The sequence below is a fragment of the Coccinella septempunctata genome, chromosome 4 (assembly GCF_907165205.1).
Source record: "Coccinella septempunctata chromosome 4, icCocSept1.1, whole genome shotgun sequence".
NCBI classification, from domain to species: Eukaryota; Metazoa; Arthropoda; class Insecta; order Coleoptera; family Coccinellidae; genus Coccinella; species Coccinella septempunctata.
This window is the reverse complement of record NC_058192.1, coordinates 25957656-25977196: the sequence shown is the minus strand read 5'-3', so window position 1 is coordinate 25977196 and position 19541 is coordinate 25957656. Positions and strand designations below refer to the sequence as shown.

The window sequence follows — 19541 nt, the reverse complement described above, 5'->3', positions numbered from 1 at the left end:
GCTATTTCACACCGCTATCACAGAATAAATGGTTTATGATACGCTAAACCATCGCGATGTAGATAGATATTTAATGAAGATAAATCCCAAAAGCAATTCGATCAATTTCTTATGAACGTGAAAAATCATCTATTTCTATGCATATTGACATGACTCTACGTGTATGACAATGACAGAACATGATGCCCCACGTTGCCGATGTTACGGAGAAATTGCAAAAATGAAAACTAATGTATCTGGGTGCCCCAGATAATATGAGGAGATGATGTTGAATTATTCCTGCTCTTCAAGGAAAAAAAGAAATGCTTACAACCCAGCAAATATGCTTCTTTGACCTTAGGTGACCTTGTTAATTTTGTTCCCACCACTTGACCGTATCTCTGCCGGTTTCGAATATATATATTTTTTAATTATTATAACTATAAAATTGAGTGTCAGTGACATCAAACAAAAATGGCTTTGAGACAGACAGCCTTCTTATTTACATTGAATAAAAGATCGCCAAACTTAAACTATGTGGCACAAAGACTTGGGTAAGGCAGCTGATGAAAATTAAATCACTTTTTACTAATTAAACATTCTTATTAAAAAAAATCTACTGCTGTTCAAGCTTTGAAAAATGTATTGTATGTTCCAGCACCATTAACAATATGGGTTACTATTCATCTATCATATTTTGGGCTTTTTTCAACTCGTAGAATAAAAATATGCTTCCCAGTGTTTGTTTTCATTGATCTGAAATATGTCCGATTCTTATTACTTAGGAGTTTAAGCTTAAAGCCTTCTTTTACTTATGCACGACCTATGCATGTAAATTTTCAAAAACTTCCAATTTCATCTGAGCGAATATATATATATATGATGTGAACAGGGTGTCCCAGTGAAAATGAGCCACCTTCGATATTTCTCATAAGTCACTAATCTCCGATAACATATAACTGATGATGACTTTAAATCTTGTTTGAGATTTTCGGCCGGTTTCATAATCAAACCTGAAGCGTCTTTAACTTTAAAGCTTCCTTTAACCCTACTAAAATGACAGTAAAGGAAGCTTTAAGCTTAAAGTGACTTTAAATTTGATTATGAAACCGGACGTTTGAGTAGGAAACAGGAATAGAGTGACATCTCATTTCGAAGTTTCCAATTTCATTGTCAAAAATGTTCAACTGGAGTTTCCCAGGTCAGTAATTTGACGAAAAACAAACAGATATTCTCTTGGAATAATCTATTTTAATTTGATACAAAAACACAAGAAGTCATCCAAATTTGATGATCGAATTGAGATATTCGCTTCTATACAATAATAAAAACCAAATTCGGAAATTTGTGCTACATTTTTGTGGGGCTCTGGTGTAGAACACACTTGTTGTATATTCGAGATTGTAATGCAAATTTTTTCATTTCGTTTTCTCCCTGTTATCAATATTTAATAAAAAAAAATGGTTTCTTATTCTCTTTTTTTATTTTATTCGAACTTTTCGAATAACTTCACAGTATTTTTGTACACAATAAAAAGGACGAACGGAAAAGAACATCTGTTTTTCTGCTGAATACTGACCTGAGAAATTACAATTGGACATTTCTGAAAGAGAACCTTTTTTCGTGAGGTGTCACTCGACCCCTGTTCCCCTCTCAAATTCTTGCGGTTATAGTACCCCCTCTTAGAGTAGCAACTTATTTCCTTCGGGATATTCTGTATTATCAATGAGCCTTAAATATATACACAATGACATTATGTAAATGCAGTAATCTTCGCTTATAAGAAACTTTTAGAAGCAAATTTCTGAATAGGCTATAAAGGCTATAGCCTACGGCGGCAAATTCCGATGCCACTAAGGATGGAGGAGAAATTTATTAACCAAATTTCTTATTTCTTCATAATCCGGACTGATACAACACAAATCTACACTTTCAGTATACCATGGAGATGGTGAGTAGTACGATGGTGTCGGCACCTTCTCCATGGTATACATACTGAACTCTGAACTGAAAGTGTAGATTTCTGCCAGTCCGAGTTATGATATCTTTCATAACCTTGTGGCGTTAATCTGTCTTTCTTACTTCTCTCTCATTATCTGACGACCATTTTCTCTATCGGGTGCTATGAAAGACCTAGCGGTAGCAGCAATTTCCTTTCGAAATCATCTACGAGAAGTTATGGTAGCGGAGACAGTGCGAAAGGTAGGCATATATTTATAATCACACAAAGTTAATGAGTTATGCTATAGCAGAAGAAAATACGAAAAAACAGAAGCTTTCTTCTTAAATGAAGTCAAATAACGAGATCACCTTTATTTCATGCTTGCAGTAGATGCGGCTCGTCGACTAGATTCAGTCTCTTTAGTAGTTGGGGAGCCCACGATGCTATATATCCGGATTTACTCGAGCCTCGTGGAAACCTAGTAGATTTTAAAGTATTAGGTGGTAGGAAGAAAAAAAGGTTCTATGATGTATGCACTTTCAGCGGTGGGGAAAGCGTCTGGAGGTTTTCAAAGATATAAAAAATATCGTCAGGTTTAAATACTCCAGCATGTCATATGCAGATTCTGTATATGCGTTACGTGTCTCTGATAATAAATTGATGTTAATCTGACAGTATTAAAGCGTTGAAAATTGTAAAAAAAATAATTTTCGACCGTGACGCATTTTCAGAGGATACGTTAATTGGACCCAAAGGAACCTACTTTTCAATTTGGACGTGAAGCAAGGTCACAGCGGTTCTTCGAAAATGCAAAAAAAAGTTATACTTGTACATTCTCGAGCGTGTCATATTTTCATACAGATTGTTAATCCCGGTATTGCGATAATTTTTCATATGCCCAACCGTTTAACTAGAGGGTGATAAGGGCGAGGGGCTTAGCCACACATGCGAAAGACCAAGGTCAATGTAGAAGAGAAGAAGAGAATTAAAAAAACTGATCATTCCCCCTATACATATATACGGGTCTAATTTTTGGTAGAGGTACACTCCAGGGTCCAAACTATCTCCCCTTATATTAATCTGACACGCTCGAGTAACTCTAGAATTTCCCTCTTGGGCTCATCAACTAAATGAAAACTAGAGAGCGTGATTCATATTTAATTCATAGTAGCATTAATTTTCTATAGGAATACAAAAACTAGCTTCAATTATTCTAAGCACAATGGCATTTGATTTTAGGAGAGATTGTTCGTTTGAACCAAGTATTCGATAGTTTCCAAAGTTGTAGTCTGTCTATAGGGCCACAGCCCCCCATACAAGAAATCACAAGAAATCAATCCTTTTATGCTATTTACCTTTCCATACGATTTTTAATGAAAGTATTACATTCCACGGTTATTTATATAATTTATTAATGTAAAACTTTCATGCGACTCCTGCAGTTTTGTTTATTTCAATCATAATCTAGCAGTTCGTCCCTGCATGGGCGATGAATCGTATAGCCCCGAATTCTTGCATTCGGACAGTCATTCGGCTCCAGCCGCAACTCTTCGTGTCGGTCGTTTTAAGGAGTAAAAGGGCTACGATAAAAGTCGCCCCTATGCGCTTCATTCTAGCCGCCATAAAGTAAGTCAATGGGTCTGTTCTGTGCTAGCCGCTGCCGGCTAGCGTATAGACAACCTAGCGTGTGTTCGTATTTGTTTACTTTTTGAAATCATGGCAGACAAAAGTATTCAAAATATTTCAAAAACTGATTTCGCGAGGCTTTCGCTGGCGGAAAAAAGCCGTATTAAACTGCTGTGTAGACCGACTCCCGATTTAAATTTAACCCAGGCAGATAAAACTCCAAAAAGACGACTCTCAAGACAATTTATAACGTATGGGCAAGGGCAGGATTTAGAGATTTGAAGCACCTTAATGAAAAAATCAAGAATCATGAGCTATCTGCCAAGCATGTAAATTGTTCGACAGAATTAGCTTTTCTGATTACGACTAATATCGCTGCTCAATTAGATTCAGCTTACCAGAATAATATTTTATTAAGCACAACGAGCAAGTAGATAAGAACAGGTATGTTTTAAAAAAATTATAAATTGCATCGAATTTTGCGGAAAACTGGTTTTAAAATTTCATATTTTTATTATTATTCTAAAAGTAGCCCCCTAGTGAACTAGATCACGAGCCGCCACTGGAATACAATGAATGAACCTTATTTCTCTCATCGGCATTTACATTTATCACTCTGCTCGTTTAACCTACAATTCAATATAGTAAACGTGAATAGACTTTCAATACAGTGTGGTCCAACGAAAACGTGGCAAATCACTCGGACCCGTCAATTTATGATTCATGGGGAAACTAATTTTCCGCTCTTTTCGTAACTGCAACCGCCTAACAGGGGTGATTTTGAATAGGGATGAGGGGCGTTGCGATACCTCATGTTGAAGATCTTATCGAGTACTATCTCGATAAGTAATATAGGTTTTGCTGAAAACGTTCACGTTCATTACTCAAGATTTCTGGTGTAATATGAAGGCTTTCATCAATGATCCGAGTTCGCGAATAATCCAGTGACTGACTGAGTAGCCTGAATCTTGGATTTCAGGTGACTCCCGTAGAAAAAAGTCCAGTGGAACCAGATCAGGTGATCTTGGTGGCCACTCAATATGTCCCCTTCTTCCAATCCAGGCGTGAAGATAATTTTCATGTAAGAACTGAGGCACCGGTTGAACGAAATGAGGTGTGGTGCACCATCTTGTTGTAAAATCATCGTTTGATATTCTTCTGCATTCTCCAAAACCTGCACTAGGGCTGGATAAATAACGTCGGTACTCCAATAGATCTTAATAAATTTGGCCAGTGAGATTACCTGATATGAAAACAAAAACGATTATGTGATTTCCATAAATACCTTCCAAACATTTAATTTTTGCGGAAGCTGAGTATGAACCTCAAATAACGTCAATTACCATATCAACCGATATTTTCTGTCGGCCTACTTAATCAAAACATGAAAAAAAAAATTTCAAATGCTTGTATCTCCTAAACGAAAACGAATCGGACCTATGTTTAAGGGAAAAAATGGTCAAAAAAAGCACATCCACCTTCTGTCAAAGTTTGTCATAGAGCTTGTAGAACACCCTGTATAGCGATTATACTGGTGTACTACTTTTTAGTAATTTAATACAGCCTTTATTTTTAACGGTTTTCGATATTCCTAGAGTCAGCTCCTAAATAGTTCTAAACCTGTATACAGGATCTATATTATCAAAAATTTACAATCGGTAGAATTCTTATCTTTTATCTCTCATATATTTTCATGAAAATTTCAAGAAACCGGTGGGGGACAATGACTAATATTCGCACATAACGACTCATAGTGAAGGTCCAGACTTAGAAAAGTATATTTTTTATTCCACTTGTTGTAAAACACCCTGTACATAAAATTTTCAAAAAGGATTTTATGAAATGGCTCATTTCTATACCAACTGACAGAAAAATGATGAAAATACCATTTTGCTAACATAAGCACTTTCAATAAACAGTTCGATTTTCTACAATGTTTTCATCCTAAATCGCTCTATTCAAAATTTTTCTTAAGTGACCTGATACAACTAATCAGATAGACTCGGATGTACTGAACCATTCAGTCCAGGCATATGTTTATGTTTTGTTTCATTTTTCCGATGCGGAGTCATCTTTCATTGTTCCGCACTTGAAATTTAATGAAATTTTGTCGAAATCCTAGTGGTTGTAGCTCAGCCATCTTGAATATTTTAGATGGAGAATTTTTGTTGAAATGACTTATTTCGATGACTTCTACCTTCTTTAAAAAAAAGCCTCACCTTTGAGAACACCGAGGAAAACACCCAGTATATGAATAAATACCTTGTACTAGACTAGAACTAGACAAATAGGGATAAAATGGTAAAACTTATTGAAATAGAATTTTTACTTTTTTATGCATTTTGGTTTGAGGTCCATTGACCACATTGACCATTACATTCATTAGGTTTGCTGTTTTTGAAGTGTTACATTGCTTTTTTCGCAGAGTAGTAATTGAGTAATGAAATGAAAATCATAATTACTAAATTAAATGAACATAACGTTCTTTCACATTCGATCAATTATACTACCCCATAGCGAAACATACGGGTTAGCAAAAGAACGCTGTGGGGGCAAGAATAAAAAAACAAAGTAAACTTACATTTACAACTATAAAAATGTGAATAGTAGGTTTATGAACTCACATCAAATACACAAATCAAATAATGAGCTATTCGAACCGAAAAAAAAAACTGTATTTATCATAGACTTAATAAAGTCTATGTACTTATAGGAGGGCTGTAATTATAGGTTATAAACACCACAGAACACTTATGACTAAGCAGGTGCCAGAACTACGAGTTCTCGACCTCGACGCTACACCGATCTTAGTTCACGCACCAAAACAGCGCACGCTCCAAATTCATTCGGGCCAAACAGAATGACAGCGCATGCGCCAAATTCAAATCTACTTACCAAATCCCACCATACTCCACTGTCTTCTTTAGATGGCTGAAATTTTAATATAATTATATTAGTGTTCTACAGGGTGTATTTAAAGGTGAAGCTTTTTTTTTAACAGAAGGTAGAACTAGTCAAAATGAAGCGTTTCTCCAAAAATGACCTATACAAAACTTTCAAAATGACAAAGTTGAGAAAAAATTGAAAATGATTACTGAAATAGATTCTAATATACGACCCTAGACCGTTTGTTAGCTGAATGATCGCAAAGCAATGAAAAAATCTTATCGATTCGACCATGTGGTTTCGTTCAAGCCCGTTTGTGACAGCCGAGAATTATCTGGAGAGTTCTCTACCAAATTTTGGTAAGAAAACGGCAGAGATTATTTTGTACGCAACTGAATTACTGAACAGTGAATTCTACCGAAAGTGCGTAACATCTATGGTGCGTTTGTAACGGTAAAGAATTCACGGCGCATGAATTCTCGAGTAAATTCTCTAGAGAATTCTCGGCTGTTGCAAACGGGCTTTAGGATATATTGGCACGTTCGATATTTACGTTGTAATGGAATTGGAAACTTAAGATTTCATGAAATGGCCCATTTCGAATATTTCGATAATAACTGACAAAAGAGACTTAGGATACAACAAGTATGAAAAAAAAAATATTACTTCAAAATCTCACCAATAAAATTCGTCTAAATTATTCACAAATTTTTTCACAATGGGCATCACATACTTCTTTTTTGAACATTTCAACAATCGTCGTAAAAATGGGATGAAGTGGGGAAACATCATAGCATTTTTCCAACATAACTAACATAAGCACTTTCAAGAAACTGCCGCGATTTTCTATATTTTTTTCTACCCTAAATTGCACGATAAAACAATTATGATTCTCTTGAAAATGACCTGATGCATCTAATCCGATGAACTTGGTACTGAAACATTCATTGTCCAGTCATATGTTTATGTTTTGTTTCGTTTTTGCGATGCCGGAGTCACCTTCCACAGTCCCGTACTTGAAGTTCAATGAAATTTTGTCGAACTTCTAGGGATTGTATCTCAGCCATCTTGATTATTTTTATCTAGACAATTTTTGGTGAAACGACTCATTTTGATGAGTTCTAACTTCTCTAAAAAAAAAAAGCCTCACACACTGTGTATAATAGCTGTGATGTCACTGATGTCTCACCTGTCTGATTCTAGTTATCGACAACATATTAGAGAAGTGCGATCTTTTGGAGTATCCGATACGCGATATCGAGTCTCACTGTCTGAAATTTTCGAATTTGCAGCCGAAAATGTTCTGAAACGATTGAGCTAGAACTAGATCCTAGGTCTATATGGGCATTGAGTATTAATCGGTTTAATTCATACATTCATTGCTGTATCCCGTTACCGGGAATAAATCCACAAAAAAAAAAGAAAAAGAAAATTGCGATCAGACTTGTAATTTCTTAGGGTTAGTTACGACTGTGTGACTGAAGAGACCCAACCGTGACCTGCAGATTCCTTCTGGATTCTCCATTATAACTGTGTACCAAAGACCTCCACTGTGACCTGTCCAATGCTAGTTGTTCCCAGTTATGATTGGCATTAACTGATTTTAGGGATTGATGTAGTGTATCCTTAAACCGCTTATACTGGCCTCCTGGTTTCCGGGCTCCCTCAGTGAATTCGCCATATAGAGCTATTTTGGGGAGTCTTGTGTCTTGCATCCTCAGAATGTGGCCGCTCCATCTGAGTCGGGCCCTCGCTACTTGAGTCTCAATTGTTGTACAACTCGCCCGTTGCAAGACTTCTGCATTCGAAACTTTGTGGAACTATCTGATGTGCATTATCTGTCTTAGATGACTTTGTTGCGTTTGTTCAAGCTGTTTAATATGTCGCCTGTAGGGCGTCCAGCTTTCGCTTCCGTAAAGAAGCGTTGGGAGGACCACTGCTTTGTAAACAGCTGTATTGGTCTTCAGATTTTGAAACACTATGTACTTTAGCTTCCAGAATGCCCGTGATGCCGAATTGATACGGTTTTGTATTTCCGTGTCTAGATTAGCCCTAGTATTTATGAAGCTTCCCAAGTATTTGAACTGCTCGACCTGTTCTACAGTTTCATTCTCCAGGCTGATATCTGTTTGAAGGCTTTCTGGCGGACTTACCAGGATTTTGGTCTTTTCGATATTGAGTCTAAGGCCTAAAGCTTCGTATATATGTTTATAGGTGTCCATCATTATCTGTAGATGCTAGCGATGAGTGAACAGTCGTCTGCATATTGAAGTTCCGTGATAAACTTGGTACGGGTTTTTGCTCTGAGGCGCTTCAGGTTAAACAGGCCTCCATCAAATCTGAATCTTATCCCAACACCTCTCACGGGCATACTCATATCAGCAATTATCGATACAGCTATGGCGAAAATATTGAACAGTAAAGGCGCTAATACGCAGCCTTGTTTTATTCCGGAGTTGGTTGAGAAATGGTCGGTTGTAGAGCCATTATGCTGTATTCTAGCGGTGTTGTTGGTATGAAGGCTTTTACACACTGCTAAGAATTTGTCGGGTACTCCAAGACGTTCCATGATTTTCCATAGCGCTCTCCGATTCACCGAGTCGAATGCCTTACTTATATCGATGAAGGCTGTATAAATCCTTGATTGTTGTTCACGGGCCTTCTCTTGTAGCTGTCGCAGTGTAAAAATTAGGTCCACCGTACCTCGATATGGTCGAAAGCCGCACTGGGATTCAGGTAATAGCTTTTCTAAGAGTGGAACCAGACGATTAGCCATAATCTTCGAGAGAATTTTACCGGCCACACTAAGCAAAGATATGCCCCTGTAATTGTTGCAATTCGACGTATCGCCTTTGTTCTTATAGAGGTTGATAACTAAAGCGTCTCTGAAATCTTGTGGCACATCTCCCTGTTCCCAGATCTTGCGGAATAGTGTTGGGAGACTATTGACAATGTCTTCATCCAAGGCTTTGAATATCTCCGCTGGAATGCCATCTAGACCAGGTGACTTATCATCTTTCATATTTTTAATCGCACTTATGATTTCCCACTTTGAGATTTTGTCATCAAGCGATGTCATCGGACGCAGGGAGCAGGTCTAAAATGGATAAATCCGAGTCGTTATTTTGATTCAAGACCTGTGAATAATGCTCCTTCCATCTTTCGAGAATTTTTCTATCATCAGTTAGAATAGCTCCATGAGCATCTCTTATAGGAAAGCTAGCTTTTCTGCTTGGACCGTAAACAGTTTTAATAGCTTCGAAAAAACGCCTGTAGTCATGGTTATCGGCGTAAGCTTGTATTTACCTTGCTTTTTCTTTCCACCAGCTGTCCTTGATTTTTCTTATTTCTTGACGGACCTCGCGTTTTATGTTTATAAAGCTTTTTTGGGCTGCAACATCGGCAGGCTTGTTAATTGCGGTTTCCATCGCTTTGTGTTTTGCGTCCAAAAGGGGTGCGATATGAGTTTCGCTGTCGGCAAACCAGTCTGGGGATTTTCGGGAGCGTTCTGTGCCCAGTATTTCTTTCGCTGTATTTGTAAGGAATGACTTGAAACGGAGCCAATGAGTCTCAATGTCGTCGTTATAATCCGGTGGTGTTAGGCTATCTTTGACGGCAGCTGTGAATCTGTCCTTTGTAGAAGGGTTTTGTAGTTTGGATATTTGAAGGCGCTCTCTTAGATACTTCGGCTTGCGTTGGTATTTTGGGCGCATCGAGATTTTCATTCTCGAGATTACCAGCCTATGATCAGTCCAGCACTCCAGATCTGCTCTGGGTTTAGTGACCAACACCTCTTTCAGATCTTTTCTTCTCACGATCACATAGTCGAGGGTATGCCAATGCCCTGAGCGCGGGTGGCGCCAGGTCCCCCTTGAATTGGGCCTCGTAATAAAATAGGTGTTCGTTATACACAGATTGTGTTCTGCACAAAGAGCCAGCAGACGTTCTCCATTCAAGTTAATGCTGTCTGTGCCGTGTTTCCCTATTATTCCCGGCCATAGTTCTGAGTCTTGACATCTGCCCACTCTGGCGTTGAAGTCTCCAAGGAGAATGATTCGTTCCCGTTTTGGGATTTTACTTAATGTAGCAACGAGTGTTTCGTAGAAAGTGTCCTTTGAGTTGTCAGAGGAGTTCAAAGTGGGTGCGTATACTGCAATGATGTTCACAAACGTGTTATTCGCTGCAGGAAAGCGTAGGGTCATTAAACGTTCTGAGATACCAACTGGATCTTCGGTAAGTTTGGCGGCCAGGTCGTTTCTAATGGCAAAGCCAACGCCATGTTGTCTTATTTCGCCTTCCGGCAAGCCTTTCCAGAAAAAAGTATACGCTTGTTCTACCAAGCTACCTTCGTCCGAAAAGCGTGTCTCGCTTAAGGCAACTATTGCAATGGATGTTCGTTGCAGTTCCTTATCGATTAGGGCAGTACGCCTCTCTGGTCGGTCAGCCTTGTGGTTGTCTAGCAAGGTTCTGACGTTCCATGCTGCAAAAGCTATGTGCTTTTCATTGGTGTTTGTTCGATGATTCACTCGCTCAGGCACCCTCCCCCGGAGATCCGAATGGGAGGGTATTTTTCCTTTTACCTCCGGATACAAATTTTGTCCTGTTCGACTGATCCATCTTTTTGTAGGAGCTGCGTTAGAAGGTGTTTAAAAGCTGCACTGGTAACGCTGTCAGTGCAACTTTGGTTGCGGCTACGACTAGATTATCTTGTGGCACAGGTATCCTGAGACGACAAGGTCTGAGACGTAACTTGAGCAACGCTTAGAGCCATTTCCTGCTCAAGCCAATGTTTAGGCTAGGTAATTGTGGGAAACAGAGTTATACCGCTCATGTTCGGTCGCCAGAGCCTCGTTCGTAAGAACAGGGTGCACCGCGAGTAGGTGAGGTTGGCATTTGAGAGGAGAGGTTATAATACGCATCCTTCCCCCTTACACCCCCAATGGGTTTAATACTCAATGATTGTCTCAAAATTGATTATGTCTGACCGGTCGTAAATATTCTCCTTATCACCAAAAAGTATCATTGATACTTTTTGTTATTACTTCCGAAGCTTCAGAGCTAGTTTGAAATTTTCAAGTACGGTGGAATTGAATGTCCGAAAGGTTTCCGAGCATCTGAATTTTTATTTATATTCGAAAAATACAGATCGAAATTGAGTTGAAACTCTGTATAAGACTTGTAAAACTTTGTAGGGTTCGCCACACTAGATTTGGAAAAAATCAGTTTGCTAGATGACGCTCAAAGTTTGCACGAACGTTCCCAACGTTACTTTTTCCTAGTATGCACAAAAATACCGATCCATTTTAATTGAAATTGAGTAAGTACCTACCTTTAGAGCACCGATACGAAGACCTGTACTAAATTTCGTGTCGATCATTTCACTAGAAAATGAAAAAAGTTCTCAAATAAATTTTGCATAGATACCATACGCCAGATGATATAATTATTTTGCGCGAAACCCCAAAGGGTTTCTTGATAAATTCTAGTACATTCAAGACGTTACTTTAGAATCATGCAGCATGTTCTCTCATGTTTCTCATTGATACAAGGTCGCACTAAGCTCAGCCTGGGATTGCATAATTTTTTTTAAAACCATGCTTCAGCAAATTTCAAATCTCATTTTTTAAATCCTAATTCCAGCTCATGGTGGTCCCAGGTGGAGATGGGTCCTCCTGATGCAATTTTGGGGGTGACGGAGGCATACAAAAGGGACACGAACCCCAACAAAATAAACTTGGGAGTTGGTGCATATAGAGACGATAATGGAAAACCATATGTTCTTCCTTGTGTGAGGAAAGCAGAATCTCAAATCGCTGCTAAAAATTTAGATAAAGAGTATTCTCCAATTTCGGGTAGTGCAGATTTTTGTAAATACAGTATTCAACTGGCACTTGGTGACGATTCAGAAGTCGTTAAGAGTGGCAGAAATGCAACAGTCCAGACAATTTCTGGAACAGGAGCTCTAAGAGTTGGAGCAGCTTTCTTGAAAGGTTTTTATCCATTTTCCAAAACTGTATATATTCCTTCACCATCTTGGGGTAATCACACCCCGATATTCAAGCATTCTGGCATGGATGTTAAATCATACAAATTTTACGACCCGAAAAGTTGTGGCTTCGATTTCGAGGGTGCTTGTAATGATATCATGGTAAGTGACGAGAGAAGAACATTTTATTATTTCTACTGGAAATCTTACGAACATTTTACAAATTTTGTTATCTATTGTTTCCTAAGTATTCACTTCATTCTTCAATTTTCCACCTTTTAAAATCGGTCTATAAAGTTGTTGGATACAGGGTTCAGGGCTCAGAACACTAATATACAGGGTGTGTTTAATTGAGAAACGGAAATTCTCAAGGGGCGAATAAAGGGAACCGAAAGGCGGTTCTAGATATACCACATTTATTAACCCAGACTGTCTTCGTAACCGAGATACAGGGTGTTGAATAAATTTGGTTCATTTTTCTTCCTGGGATCATAACAAGCGAATCAGACCGTATATACATTTTCTTCATATGTGGCACACATGTATCTTTATACAGAGCTGATGTATGCAAATGAAACACTCACTAACCATAAGGAAAATCCAGGTCCGAGTTTAGTTTTTTTTCTAGTTCGACACTTTTCTGTTAGGTATTATTTTTTTTCAGATTTCTTCATTCAGTCTCAAATTAATAATGTACACTGCGCAAAAAAATTAACGCACATTATGGAAATCTCAAATTTATTCTGCAACTGAAGGTGTTCTCAATGATAATTATTTTCATCAGAATTATGCATGCATATGTTATCTACTTTCAACGGTTTTCTTCATTACAGATGTTTTTTCCCAGCAGGAATAAAAAAAGATGATATTATCAGATTTTGAATGTATTGGCTCTATTCTGAAATCAGTTGTTCTCCTCGATCAATTCTAGTGATCAATAGTTCTTCTTTCGTTTGATTTTCTACACTCGATCGCTATGCAACGCGAAACACGCAATTTGACCCAAGAGGAATGTGCCCAAGCGGTAGTTTTGCGAGAAGAAGGGTGGACATACACAAACATTGCAGAAAGGTTTGGAGTTTCCCATACAAGTGTGTCCAGAATGTTACAGCGATTCAGGGGGACAGGTATGAATGTCCGAAGACCCCCTCAAAACCACAAGCTTTTCATTCGAAACATTTTGAGGATATACCTACCCTTTTCGAGATTTTTATATTATTTCATATTTTATAGGAAAACCTATATCAAACAAAAAAAGGCAATAATGTTTTTTTCATTTTCCTCATATAGTGCGGCACCACATCATGAAAACCTATCTTTTTTACCAATCTATACCTATACGTAACACGTAACAAAAATAAAATGTGCTGATATAAATATGCCATAAAATAAAATTTTCCATGCAGTTTGATTTGTTGTAGCAGTTAAATTATGAAAAGAAAAACAAGATTATTTCATTGTTTGATTTACGGTGGTATATATATGATGCAGCTAATCAATAAAAACAGTGATAACTGATAAAGTTAATACGCAACTGATAAGTTGGTTTACTATATGTTTCCTCTGAGCCGACAAGACTAGATAAAGTTCTTTTCTTTATTCGTCACTCAAATTGTATCAAAAAATTTCAATCCATAAATAAATATAGGATTTTAGGTAATTAATATCCATATATTTCTTTGTATACTACATACTGCCACTCCAACTATTCCATGTCGAAATTGAAACGAAATGGCCATTTAATTAGGCGACATTCTATCCAGAGAGAATTCAGCATACATGCATATGAGATAACAGATAACCTATTCGATGTCTTCATTCATATATAAACTCAGAAAATGTTGAATGAAAAAACAATCATATGTTTGATGCGATAATGGTTATCATGTTATTCTTGATGTCCACTGGAATCGTAGAATTTTCGAGGCAATCGAAGCATGCAATAGAAGTATAAATATATTCCAAGGAAAAGGGATCATATCACAAATTGAAATAAACAACAATAGAAAACTATTTGTTGAGCGTTTTTCTGGATCTTGTTCGAGAACTTATTCTAAGGGTTCCGTTTCCATTTGTTTGTTTGTTACTTTCGAGAAGAATATTGAACCATTTTATTTTTGTCTAGTTCACCATATCAAATAAATTTTGGAAGATATTCACGTTTTTTTTTTATATCGATACGTCCCTGTTTGTCAGCAGCGTCCAGAGCTTCGCGAAGTTTCGAGTGCGACAGGGACGTATTCAGGGGATTCTGATGTTATAAAAATATACCTACAATTCGAAACAATGAGACATTTTTTGATACAGGGTCTTTATAAATGATAAATCATCGCAGTGTGCCTCAGCCCTCAATTATGAAATTATTCAATACTTTGGAATCCTTTAGTAAGAAGCAGCACAAAGTCAACTGCAAAGTTAATCATTTATGAAGACCCTGTACCCTATAAGACGTGAGAAATCAAAATTTGATTCTCAACATCTTAACCCGAAACCTCTAAATTTCTTCAATTTGGAGATTTTATTTAAAATTATTTTTATTTATTTATGATACATAGGAATACCTACAGGATTACCCCAGAAACAGTATATTCGCTCAGATGAGATAATAAGCTAAATATTATGCATGAAAAAACTACCTTACAACCCAAAAATAATTCCAAACCACGTGTACAAAACTAATTGACAATAATATGATAATGAGTATTACAAGGAAATACAAAGCACAATATTTAATTTATGAATTTATGACAGATCTTTATTCTTGAATGATCTTTTGAGCTTTGAAATTTTCGAATTAAAAAAGATGAAATAAGGAGCCATTAAAAAATACTATACAGGTATCCATAATACGATGAAGCAGTTCAAGATTTCATAGCCTACTTTTGACGACAAATTCTTATGGACGCTATAGTTAAAAAACTTTATTTATTTTTAGAGTATACCCGAGAAGTCTATCATTCTCCTTCATGCTTGTGCACACAATCCAACTGGTGTAGATCCTACTCCAGAACAATGGCAGGAATTATCTAACCTCATTAAGAAGAAAAATCTATTTCCTTTCTTCGACATGGCTTATCAGGGATTTGCATCTGGAAATATTGATAAAGATGCTCATGCCGTGAGTTGAATTTCTTGAAAAATTGAATATTTTTCATTAACTTTGTTCTTGCCTTAGGTCAGATTATTCTTGAAAGAAGGCCATAATATAGCCCTTTGTCAGAGCTATGCGAAGAATATGGGTCTCTATGGTGAAAGAGTTGGAGCGTTTAGCATAACTACTGCCGATAACGATGAAACAGCTAGAGTTTTATCTCAAATAAAAATTCTCATCAGACCAATGTACTCCAATCCACCAATCAATGGTGCTCGAATCGTTTCAGAAATCTTAGGAGATTCAAAGCTCAAAGCTGATTGGTATGTGTTCCATCATATTATTTTAATTTTTTTTTTATTTTAAAACAAATACAGAATTATTTTCTGGCTATATAATGCAAGATAACTACTGTGTATTTAAAACTGCTCAGGATGGGCTTTGATACAGAATGAATAACTCTATCATAATAAGCTAGCGATATGATACCTTCTTTGGACGTCCTATTTTATTTACTTAAATATTGTATTACCCTAGGCTGCTGGAAGTCAAGGAAATGGCAAATAGAATTATATCCGTTCGATCGAAGCTCAGGGAAAATTTGAAAAAAGAAGGTTCAACAAGAAATTGGCAACATATAACGGATCAAATTGGAATGTTTTGCTTCACAGGGCTAAATGCTGAGCAAGTAAGTGATATATACCCTATTATTTTAACTCTCCAAGTTGTTCCATTTTGAATTTATATTTGAAATTAGGATCGTTTGATGGGAATTGGGGATAGTGAAGTTATAAATTAATATTTTCTGTTCAACGGACCATGGTATAGGTTGTCTAGGAGTATATATTCTCATATACGTTTACCCGTATACGTTACGTATTTACAAAATTGATTCAATCGCCCCGAGATCTAATATATTGCTTAGTGGCGAAAGCCGGACCAAAAGTAAATCAGTATGAAAAGTACTCGCTTCCAAAAATAGCCTACTTTTTGTGTGGAAATTAGTACATAAAATATAATTTTTTGCTCTGGTCGACAAAAAAATAGTTTTCAAATCACGATACATATTTCGCTATAACAATATGAGGTCAACCTTCACCCCTTTTTTGAGAAAATCATACACAGATCTGTTTTAAGTTCTATAATATCTTGAGAGCCGCGCCCTCTTAACACTCCCGCCCAGGGGTAGATCTCAGAGCGCCCGTAATGCTTAGGCAGGCTTTCCCCTGTAATTTAGTCACAATGGAGCAGTTACATCTCGGATAGAGTGAGACCAAGCTCCAATATGGTTAATTAACAAACTAGGAAGCTTGATCTTGCAGAGGGCACTCTCCCCCTAGTAAAAAGAACTGTACAGTATGATTCTTCGATTGATACAAATATTTCAACAGTGGACTTTTGAGATCAAAAGAAACTACTTTTCCCTTATACCATTTTTTCCGAATCGGCTTGGTTTGAAAGATACAGAATCTTGAAAAACCATGAAAAATATTATTTTTAGTTCTATCTCACAGACGGTTTTATCGAATAATATGAATTTCGAAATACAGTTTTTCATTTATTCGATTAATCTTTTCCGAACACAAGATATCACCTAAACGTCTTCCAGACCATCACGTAACATAAAAATACTAAAAATTCAAAGAACCCAACGATTGAAACTAAGTTGGACCCTATATAATGAATATTTTGAACGTTTTGTAAAATAACCGTTTTCGAGTAATTTGATGTTAGCAAAAATTAAAACGTATCTGTTAAATTTGAAAAATTGGGTACTTTGGCTAAATACGTGTACAACTCTGCTCAAAAGATTCATAGATGTATAGTGTCACAGATTTAACTAGTTATTCTGAAGGTGATTTTGAAATCTTAGAATGGCTATATTTTTTAAACCGACCCGATTCGGAAAAAATGGTACAGGAAAAGTGTTTCTTTTGACCTCAAGAATCTACTGTTAAAATATTTATACTATTTATACTAATCCTGGTAAAACAGATTTATATATAGTGATATAAATCTGTTTTACCAGGATTAACCGATGGTCCGTGATCCGTACCAGCGCAGAGCGTTGGTATAAGAAATAAGAATACAATAATAGTAAAAGAATGACTGTACATATGATATTTGTTCGAAGCTCTTCAGTGTGGGGAGTGGTAAAGATTAATTTGAAGCCCAATCATCTTATTCAAGACTCTGTAGGCCTGTAAAAAGGTTTTGAAACTGAAAACTGCATTGTCATAAATAATCTTGAGAAATTACAGTGGGTTTTTTACTTCTTTTCAACAGGTTGATAAATTGGTAAAAGAACACAGTGTCTACCTCACCAAGGATGGTCGTATATCAATGGCAGGTGTGACTTCTAAAAACGTTGAATATTTAGCTCATGCAATTCATCAAGTTACCAAGTAGGAGGTTGAAATAACTACAAACAGAAAGAGTGTTACAATTATATCTAAATTGTATTGTTTTTAATTTGATTTTGTTTTATCTCTCATTTCCATGCATTTTACACTTTTATTGATTTTGTTTACACTGTCAATTACTGCTTCATTTTATTGAATAAATAAAATTGCATTTTTATTTTTACTTCATCCTCGATTATTCCGCAACTCTGAGATTCTTACCCCACTAAAAGATGATAATATGTATTACCATACTGAAATTAAAAAAACTACGCCGGAACGCAGAGAAAATAATAATAATAATAATAATAATATTAAAGGGCGCATATCATAGAGAAAGGGCGCATATGGTACGTGTAGTTCTGAATTCCGCACCCGCTCTCCCATCCCCCTCTCCTGTAAACATCTTATATGGAAGAAGGGAAAAAGCTGAAGAAACACCAAACAAATACATGAATTTTTGTCTGAATTGGAACAAGTATGAAAATTTATGGTGGACCACAAAATTACTCTAGTATTTGTCCAAAATAGACTAAGGTCTATTTTGGACAAATACTAGTGTTAAAAATTGGAGGAATTTTTAACCCAACTCTACCACTCGATGCTCATCTTTAGCAACTCAGTGACTACGTTTATCGTTACATGCTTCTGTGAACGTAACCTTTAAATCGCTGTCAATCAGCTGTTCAAAAAAACCGGTGGAACCTGTTGAATCTGCTCAATTTAATTCATTCTCTTTAGATTCTTCGTTCGCTCAAGTGAATTGGAACTTGGTCTAAATTCTTAACGTGATTTTTTAGTGCACTCTCAACTTTCTCAGTCAGCTCAAATCTAATAATATTATTTTATATTATAATTATCTATCGATCAACATCTCAAAAAGGTACAGTACTTTTTCACTCAACAAAAAATGTAATCATTTTTTGCATGTGTCACGTTAGAATATCATTCTACATAATTTTCCTTTCAACATTCACTCCATCGCTATGCATTTTCTCACAATTACATTTGAAATATTCTGCTCTACATCTCTCTATCATATTTGCATGTATATTTTCTCAATTTTCTCCAAATCTCTCAATCAATCACGTGCTCAATGTACCTAACTGCTTCAACCTCCTCAAAATGCATCGATATTCCATTCGCTTAAAATCACATCATCTCGAAAACAACTCACATTTTAATTTCTCTAATTTTAGCACCAAGTTCACATTTCACACCACTCTATTAGAAGCTTATATACTTGTATTCACTCTCATTTTGTATACATGTCACCTCAGATTAACTTTACACCTCTTACGATCAGACTTCTCAGGCCTCTTAAGTTTCAGGTACCTCTACGCTCAAGTTGGACACTTCGAAGGCTTCTCATAGACCAGATCGAGATCCATCTCACTACACTCAGAACTCTGAATAATGGAATACACTCTATCAACTCTATTGGACAGACTGGTTTGTGATAATGCTCGAGGAGGTCCAATCTGATTTCAACTCAATTAGTATAATTTATTATAAACTTTTGCATGTCTCTATTACCTGAAACTTATGATACTTTATTTCTATTCTCTAACGTTATGAACTGCTCTTCTTGTCTCATCTCAATTATGAATACTATTCATTAATTCTTTC

At 36.6% G+C, this 19541-nt stretch overlaps 1 protein-coding gene across 1 annotated transcript; it reads left to right on the top strand.

Annotated features, from left to right (window-relative positions):
• Nucleotides 1–357: 357 nt before the first annotated feature.
• LOC123312259 (aspartate aminotransferase, mitochondrial) lies at nt 358–18096 on the top strand. Its single transcript, XM_044896595.1, has 6 exons — nt 358–533; nt 12074–12581; nt 15355–15537; nt 15595–15833; nt 16048–16198; nt 17797–18096. Exons 1-6 carry the CDS (start codon nt 454–456, stop codon nt 17917–17919), a joined length of 1284 nt encoding a protein of 427 aa, XP_044752530.1. The 5' UTR covers nt 358–453; the 3' UTR covers nt 17920–18096.
• The last annotated feature ends 1445 nt before the right edge of the window (nt 18097–19541 follow it).

What these genes read in the sequence shown, in the direction of transcription:
- LOC123312259 (XM_044896595.1), top strand. Translation starts at nt 454, where the DNA reads ATGGCTTTGAGACAGACAGCCTTCTTATTTACATTGAATAAAAGATCG. An exon ending in TATGTGGCACAAAGACTTGG is followed by an intron (nt 534 to 12,073) that starts GTAAGGCAGCTG and finishes TCCTAATTCCAG; the next exon opens with CTCATGGTGGTCCCAGGTGG. An exon ending in TTGATAAAGATGCTCATGCC is followed by an intron (nt 15,538 to 15,594) that starts GTGAGTTGAATT and finishes TTCTTGCCTTAG; the next exon opens with GTCAGATTATTCTTGAAAGA.